The sequence below is a fragment of the Arachis ipaensis genome, chromosome B10 (assembly GCF_000816755.2).
Source record: "Arachis ipaensis cultivar K30076 chromosome B10, Araip1.1, whole genome shotgun sequence".
Lineage (NCBI taxonomy): Eukaryota > Viridiplantae > Streptophyta > Magnoliopsida > Fabales > Fabaceae > Arachis > Arachis ipaensis.
This window is the reverse complement of record NC_029794.2, coordinates 6,111,520-6,121,176: the sequence shown is the minus strand read 5'-3', so window position 1 is coordinate 6,121,176 and position 9,657 is coordinate 6,111,520. Positions and strand designations below refer to the sequence as shown.

The following is a 9,657-nucleotide window of genomic DNA, read 5'->3' as shown; positions in this document are numbered from 1 at the left end:
AACCAATTCAAAATTTGATTCGCTATTTTTTCAGTCAAATTAATTTGTCTGGCCTAATTTTGACAAAAATAACACGATTTAATCGATTATATGTATTAAATTTTAATTACTAGAAAACAGCTTTAAAAAAAGACATTTTAGACATCTTTAATGGTTAAGTATGATTTTGGTCCCCAACGTAGAGGTCAAAAATCGATTTTGTTTTCGGCCTTTTTTTTCGCTACAAAATGGTCCCCAAATTTTCAATTTGTTTTAAAATCGTCCTTTTTACAAATTTTATTTTTTCATTACCAAATTATCCTTCATTAAAAAAATTATAAAATAAAATAAATAAATAAAAAGAAAGAAAGGGATACAGAAATGGGGGGAGAGAAAGAAGGGGGAGGGAAGGGAAGAAGGGGGAATCACCACCGCACCGCCACACCATCACACAGTCGTATACGGCCGTCCTGCCGCCTGTAATCCGCCACTACTCCCTACACTAATGGCAAGAGAGGAGAGAGCAGAGGGAGAGAGAAAGAGAAGAGAGGAACGAAGCCCTCCACAGCACCGCAACCCCTCCTCGTCCACCACCGCCGCAACCCTTTCCCTCTATTTCAATTTTTATTCTTTTTTCTTTAATATTTCAGATTTAAAGGATTCTATTATTATTGTTGTTGTTGATGCTTCTGGTAGCTTCTATTTATTCTTTTTATTCTATTGTTGTTGTTGATGCTTTGGTTGCTTCTGTTTCTGCTGCTTCTGTTTCTGTTTTTACTTCTGGTTTTGTTTTTGTTATCGCTCTAATTCCATTATCCATTGTTACTGTTGTTGTTATTTTGCTGATTGTTATCCATTGTTGCATGCTTTTGTTTTTGCGTTTGAGCATCTGCTTCTACTTCTGGTTAATGTTGAGGAAGAAGAGGGGTGTTGATCTGAGGAAGAAAAGGGGAGGGAGGGGTATTTTCGTCCGAAGGACGATTTTAAAACTAAGTTAAACCTTGGGGACCGTTTTGTAGCGAAAAAAGGGCCGAGAATAGGGGTGTGCATGGGCAGGGTGAAACCGGGTTTGATGTGACCCAGACTCGACCCGAAATATATACCGGGCCTATTTATTAGACCCAAACCCGGCCCTAGACCCGATGAAACCTATACACTTTCGGGCCACGATTATACCGGGTAAAAACTGGGTGAAAACCGGGCCATTAACATTACATTACCTTGATACCTTCTTATAAGCTAACATGTGAAAATATCAAAATTTCCAAAACTCCAACCATTATTTGATATGATAACATTCACTTAGAAAAATATAACAAGAACCAACTCTTCTCTGAAATTAAAGCATAACCATAATCAATACTAATATTGTCTAATAACACCAAATATTTAAATCAATACAAATAACACAATATTATGTATTAGTCTAAAATATTATGCATTTTAAACATAAAACATTAACTTATAGTCTTATAATAACTAATAACACAAAATATTAAGATTTACAATACTTAAATTCCACATAGGAATAGCCATCATCCATCACTAATAACACAAAATATTAATGTGTATGATGACCGGGCCACCAGGCCGAGTTCGGGTGACCCGAGCTATGGCTCGGATCCGACCCGAAATAATGATCGGGTCTATTTTTGAGATCCTTATCCGGCCCTAAACCCGGTGAAATCACACCAAATTAGCCCCTAAAGTGTTTGGGGTCAGAGCGGGTCTTTGGGCCGAGCCGGGCCATGCACACCCCTAGCCGGGGACGAAATCGATTTTCGACCTCTACATTGGGGACCAAAATCATACTTAACCCTTAATTTATCTGAATAGCTCCCATTAATTTATCATGTAAATTTTAACAATGATACTTATTATATATACCGTATTACGGTTAACTACTATATATGATGCGCTTGTTATGAAAGATCGTCACGTAGATAATAACTTTTGGAGCGAAACTTTACCTATTTTGGTAGGATTTCTGATAAAAAAAAAAAAAAACCAGTTGATAAAAGTTATATAAAAAGTCAAATAATAATAAATGCTTCACTGTCTAAAATTACATTGTTTCTATACTCATGTGTCAGCAACAGGACACATACACACCACTATAAATAACAAAATATGTGGACAACTATCTTTGGAAGGATATACATGTCCATGTTTGCTATCATAAATGACTTAATTGGTATTTTTTCCTTTAAGCGTTAATTAGCTCAAGGTCAAAATTTTCGAGAATCTAATTATCACTTTACTCGATATGAAATAATCAAATTATCAAAAACGATAATGCTAAAAAACAAAACAAAAAAAAATCTAAAATTATCTTATTTTACTTTCATTAATTTTAGTAACAATTAATGAATGATAAATAAAATAATTTTTGACTATTTTTTGTTAAATTTTTTTGCTAATAAATATTTTTATAATTAAAAATATTATTTACACACTAAAATTAATTACTATATATTTATATCTAAATATATATAATTTAAATTATTTTTAATATATATTTTATATTTTAATATGTATTTTATTCTTATACATGTAACATGATTGATGAAATAATAAATAGTTTTGGTATAATTAATTAGAGGCATTTAATGACAACAGATAGTTGTAAATATAATTTTTGTCTTTCTTTTCTTAAATAAAGATCTAATTCGATCTTTGTCTATTTTTACGAAAAATAACGCGATCTTTGTCTAGAAAAAATAACATTTCGGTCCTCAATTTTTTTATTTTGGAACAATACGATCTTTCTGTAAAAAAAATTGTTAAATAATAATAAAATTTAATTATGTAGAAATTTATTTATATTTTGTGGGGGGATTTTAAACCTCTACAAAATTCTTTCTAACAATATAACCAATTACTACCATTACTACCATTACCTTCTTCATCCTCATTATTATCACTCCTACTTCTATTATTTTTATTACTTTATCATCATCATTATTTCTTCTACCGTCATCATCACCAATACCAATATTATCAATATTAAAGTTTTCTTCTTTCATTTTTTATTTGATGTTATTTTTTTCCTTTAAAAGGTATTTGTACTACAATTTTTTTTTATGGTATCATTTTTATCATTGATTTTTCTTCACTTAACTACCATTGGTGAAGAAATTTTTTAAAAACAAACATATTAATAATTTGTGAAAGTTTAAAACACTCACAAAATATAAATAAAATCCCTCACAAAACTAATTTTTTATTATTATTTAATAAATTTTTTAACAAAAAAATTGTATTATCCTAAAATAAAAAAAATTGAGAGTCAAAGTGTCTATTTTTTTTAACCGGAATCATTTGTCCTTCGAAAAAATAGACAAACCCAGATTGAGTGTTTACTCTTCTTTTCTTAATACAACCTTTCTATGGTACAGGTAGGGTTACATTACTCTAACAAAATCTCTCCCTTTCCATTATTGTTGAAGTTTGAGGACATTAACATACATCAGCGAGCTCGAGCCACATAATTGTATCAAACTTTTCCTCATACGTTCATATTCTTGTTTTGTGGGTGACATTGAGGACAATAATAATATCAAGAAACGCAATTCAATTCGAGCCAAATATTAGTATCTATATCAACAACAACCCTTCCCTCTCTATACACACATCACGTTCCAGCCACACAAATTGTACCTCACCTAACAAAAATATGGCTGTATATGCTCACCTAGATATTTAATTAATTTCCATACCTACCTCGTATTAATTAAGGAATAATCTCGGCATTGCTTGTTTGTGACTGGTGACTGTTGTCTTTGTACCATCTTGTGAGTTGTGTTTGCTGCCTTGCTTTGTACAATAATTGTTGTTTTACTCAAAGCACAAACTACATCATGGTAAGAGCTCTCAACAAATTAATCCAACTCAACATGTTTTTCCATCAATATTATTCTTCAAAATTCCTTAAACTGTTTTCCATTTTCAGGATATTTTGTACGCAAAACAAACTGTGATCCTGAAGGAGGCTAAGCAAGTAATGAAGAAACTTATTAGCGAGGATCCAATGGAGAGTTTGTACATGGTTGACTTAATCCAAAGGCTTGGCATTGAACACCACTTTCAAGAGGACATTGAAGCTGCACTTGAGAAGCAACATTTCATAGTGAGCACAGAAGCACAGAATTTTTTCCAAAGCCATCAACTTGACAATTAAAAGAGTAATATATAACATTATTTTTCAAATATTTTGTTAAATTTTCAACAAATTTTAATGACCCAAAATCAATTTTTTATTTTTTATTTTATTAGATAAATTAATCATCCAATAAATTTACTAAAAATTTAAAATAAATAAACACCCATTAAAATATGATACATCAGAAAAAATAATTTACGTGTTATTTTAGAGAGAATAGGGTAACATTTACCTAATTTTATACATCTAAATGTTTTTGTTAATCAAATTTAAACTAAACTATTTTAACATAACAAAAATTAATTAAAACTAACAATATTCTAAATCTTAATTTATAAAAAGATTTTGAATAACAAAAATTAATTATGACTAATATTATTTACAGAAAGAGCTTATAATATCAACTACGACAATGGTTGTGCAGATATATTTGAGAGGTTGAAAAATAACAAAGTGCAGTTCAGAGAAGAATATGGTGAAGATGTGAAGAGTCTCGTAGCGGTACATGAAGCAGCGCAGCTAAGCATTGGAGAAGAAGATACTTCTCTTGAGGATGTGGGGCGCCTCTGCCGCGATCTTCTTCATTCATGGCTGTCAAGGCATCATCATCATCATGAAGCTCAATATGTTGCAATCTCTCTCCAGCAACCACTTCATCACAACTTGCCTAGATTCATGGACAAAACCATCTTGCTTAGGAATTTCAAGCCCGACAAGGAATCTGTGTGTTTTATGGAACTTGCAGAAATCAATTCCAGCATAGTTAGGCTCATGAACCAGCATGAAGCCCTTCAAGTGTCAAAGTAAGTTCTACGAGTAAATCATTTATCCATCAACTCAATATTTTTAGTCTAGTTTATTTAATTTAGTAATCCAACAACAGACTTTATCTTACACTTTTAAATAATAAGTTTTGATGACTCTCTAACATTTTTCGTAATAATAACCGCTATAAGATCTAACTGGCCAATTACAAATATGTTCCCTTGATAGATGGTGGAAAGGGGAAGCTATGTCGAAGGAGCCGACATTTGGAGGATATGAAGCTTTAAAATGGTACATGTGGCCCATGGCGTGCTTCACAGATCCGAGCTTTTCAGAGCAGAGGATTGAGCTCACGAAATGCATCTCGCTAGTATACCTAATTGATGACCTTTTTGATGTTTATGGCACGTTGGATCAGCTTATTCTATTTACTGATGCGGTCAAGAGGTACACATCATTAATTCATTATCATCATATTCATTTTCTACAATTAATTTAGATTCTGTGGAGGATGGTTGCAGTGTTATTGTAGAGTAGTGAGGAAGTAATTAATGATTGTTTGCGTTTTTTAAGAAAAGAAAATCTTACGTGAAAGTGACTAGAATTGTCTCCACGTGAAAAAATAAACTACATGTTATTTGGCATTTCAACTAACAAAATCAGTTTATTTTTAAGAAATGATTATTTAAATCGTGCAAGATTAACTTATTTTTTAATTTGTTGAACTATGAACACACAAATTAAAAAATTGAAAGTCCATGTCAATGCTTAATTACAAACGATAACAAATTGATCTCTTATAATTCAGATGGGAATTGGTGGGAACAGAGCAGCTTCCAGAATTCATGAAAATTTGTCTGCGTGCTCTTTATGAAATCACCAACGATTTCGCTGAAAAAGTCTACAAAATGCAAGGATTGAATCCCATAGATACTGTTAAAACTTCGGTAATAAAGAGTTATTTATTTCATGATGTGTTTCTTGCGACCAGTTATCATTAAACATATATGAATAATTACTAATAAAAAGAGATAAATTTTATTTGATTGATTAAAATAAGAATAAAATAAAATATAGATAACTTGATAAAGAAATAATATTTCCAGCGTTTTGATATTATGTATTAATAACAGTGGATACGACTAACGAATGCGTTCTTGGAAGAGAGACATTGGTTGAATTTTGGTGAACTGCCAAAGACAGAGGAATACCTGAAGCATGCAGTTGTAAGCACAGGAGTGCACGTGGTGCTTGTCCATGCATTTTTCCTTTTCCATCAAAATATAACACACAAATCTCTAGCAATTTTAGACGACTTTCCAAACATTATATACTCCGTGGCCAAAATCCTTCGTCTTAGTGATGATTTAGAAGGATACAAGGTAAAATCAAATTAACTCTATCTATAATAATATCTAGTCCTCATCCTATCGTATTTTATATTCTCTTTGCATTGTAACACATGCATACATTTCAATGATGAATGTAGAACAAAAATGAAACGGGGTTTGATGGGTCATACATTGAGTGCTACATGAGAGAACATCAAGAGGTTTCAGCTGAAGACGCACAAAAGCATGTTGAGGAGCTGATTTCAATGGAATGGAAACGTCTCAATAGACAAGTAATGTTGAGCACAGATCACCAATTTTCATCTTCATATACCAAATTCTGCTTGAATGCTGCTAGAATGGTCCCTCTAATGTACCATTACCGCACCAATCCAAGCCTTTCCAACCTGCATCAATATGTCAAGTCTATTGCCAAATGCCAATAATGTTGCTGTCGTCAAACAAATCTAGTATGTTAGGTGGTTGTTATTGTAATAAAATAATTTAAGTGTTTTCTTGTTTGTGTAGCTAGGACCTTTAGTTTCTTATCCAAAAAGGACTCAATAATAGCGCTATAGCACTGTAGTGCACCACCAGTGTCAAATAAAAGAAGTAATAATACAGAGTGCGCGTCTATCTATTCACTTGTACTATATATAAAAGAGGCTGACTACTCATACAAGAATTTTTTGCTTACAAGCTATACAAGTTGACCTAAATCCAAGAAAAAAATACTCGTACTATTCCTTTAAATTGAGCGTCCTTACAACACGTTCATTATGGCGCACTCTTCCTCAATCAAAACACAAATTGTCAAGATTCAAGCGACATTCGAAACAAACTACGATTCTACGAAGAGTAGAAGAAATCAAGAAGAAAAGATACAAACTACTGTTTTACAGTTCTTCTAGGTTTTTTTTAGATTGTCTCTGTCATGTGCCTCATCCTTAACCAGCAAAACATTAAAAGATTTCAAGAAGAAATATACTGTCTCCTCTCTGATATTGGGTGTATTTCTTAAATTCTTTGGGTGTATTTCTTAAATCCTTTGGGTGTATTTCTGTAATCGTTTGGTTTATTTCTGTAACCATTTGGGTGTATTTCTGTAATCCTTTGGGTTTAATCCTATATGAAAAGACTTTTAGTATGATTATGTTAGGGCAATTTACCTAAATAAAATGGTTGGGAGAAATGTTTACTCAAATGCAACAATTGTAATTCCTTTACTTGCGTGTCCTAATTCATTATTATGTAAACCGTGGTAAGTTACCACGTTTTACTTTTTTTTACATATAAACCGTGGCAGGTAAGCACGGTTTACGAATGAGACAAAATGAGTATAAATCGCGGGAAGTAAGCACGGATTATGCATGAATAACGTGGGTGGAAACGTGCTAGGTTCTCACGGTTTATGAGTAGTTTGTGTGATTGTAAAACCCCTAAGTTATCACGGTTTATGGTGGAGTAATATAAATACAAAATTCACCTATCACATTGACTAAATTTATTTATTTACGTAAAATTTGTTTATAAACTCAGCAAACTTGTTTACATTTTAATACGATTTGAATTGTATTAGTATATTTTTATAAATTTTAATCAATTTAATTTTATTTAAATAATTAAATTTTTAAATTATAAAATTTGTATTAGTTTGTAATTTAAAATTTAAATAGATATAATTTAAATTAATGATTTATAAAATTGTATGTATTCGTATTATTGTACTCATATGATTAATTATATTTATTCAATTTAAAAAAATAATAGAATATTCTAGATAATTTTATTTTTTTAGTGTAATTCGAATTGCATCCCTTATCATTCGAATGAGTGTAATTCAAACTGGGTCAACCTGCATGCATAATTCGAATAAGGTAGGTTCGAATTACGTACGAATTTTGGTTACATATTTCCAATTGATCAACTTCGAATTACTGTTGGTTTATAATTCGAATTAGTTTGATTCAAATTACATAAAAACACGCTTCTAGTTGATCCATGTTACATTTTTTGAGTTGCTTGAATCATGTAATTTCTCCTCCATTCTGGTTTAATAGTGTCATTTGCCCTTGTTTAGAAAACTCTCTTCCTCACTTGCCATTGTAAAATACTTCTCTTCAACAACTTGAATCTCACTCGTATATATAGAATTTTTCTCTTCATAAACCGTGGCAAGTAACAAAGGTTTTTGCATTTACATATCCTTTCATAAACCGTGAGAAGTAACAAGGTTTTATGATTAAAATTCTCTCTTCATAAACCGTGTTTAATTTGGTCACTTCATAAACCGTGCTTACCTGCCATGGTTTATGTGTAAAAAGTAAAACGTAGTAACTTACCACGGTTTACATAATAATGAATCAGGATACGCAATACAAATAAAGAAATTGCAATTGTTGTATTTGAGTAAAGATTTCTCCCAACCATTTTATTTAGATAAATTGCCCATTATGTTACGATAATTACTATTATTATAATATTTTAAAAAATGTAATTAAAATTAAAATAATATTTTTTAAAAATTATTATATAAAAAAATATAACTTTAATTATAATAATACTTATAATCATCTTAATTATTATACTATAGTCATACTAAAATTCACAATACGATAATATAGATATGGTTATGATTTAGTTACTTTCTTGAAGGTATAGTCAAATACATAAGATACCTTTTAAGGAAACCGTGTATTGGTTCGTTTGATATTTTTAAAGAAACTCTTACATTATTTGCCTCACGAAACACGTTTTTGTCATACTATTTTTTTAATATATATATTCTTTTTGAATAAAAATAAGTATAAAAATAATTTTGTGATTTCACACCTATGTATATAATAAGAGGGCAATAACGTTTACTAATCGTACGGATAAGTACATTCATTTGCATGGTAATTTAATTATTTTCTACTATTAACTACATACAAATCTTTACTTAAATATAAAATGGTCTAAAGAGGGATAACTAATTATAAACAGCGCTTATGATCAATAATATACATTTGACTTCTTTTATTTTTTTATTTTTTTACAAAAGTGTGTAATTTTTGTTTTGGACCGAAAGTGTAATTTTTGTTTTGCGATATTTTTACTTCTTTTTGTTCAGCTGATCCGAATTTATACTTAGAGGATTTGGAGCCTATGGTTACAGTTTTCATGAACCGTAGGTTCCAAAGGCCAGTAACTATGGACGATGTCAAAAGGGCTACATTTAGTGTTCATACTCAGAGTGTTCCTAGTGATGACGGATTTACAGTTAAGTTTTTTCACTTTTTTTGGAATATAATTGGAGGTGACGTTTTTAAGGTAGTGAGAAGTTTCTTTCACAGTGGCAGAATTCTAAAAAGCTTCAATCATACTCAAATTTGTTTGATTCCAAAGGTGCCAGATGCCAGTGACATGACTTAGGTACAA

At 30.9% G+C, this 9,657-nt stretch overlaps 1 protein-coding gene across 1 annotated transcript; it reads left to right on the top strand.

The window, feature by feature from the left end:
• LOC110267972 ((3S,6E)-nerolidol synthase 1-like) lies at nt 3,706-6,877 on the top strand. The gene is given in 7 exon segments (XM_021113836.1): nt 3,706-3,842; nt 3,932-4,194; nt 4,531-4,944; nt 5,135-5,353; nt 5,715-5,853; nt 6,040-6,288; nt 6,396-6,877. Coding segments are annotated over 7 exon segments (1,575 nt in total). The 5' UTR covers nt 3,706-3,839; the 3' UTR covers nt 6,684-6,877.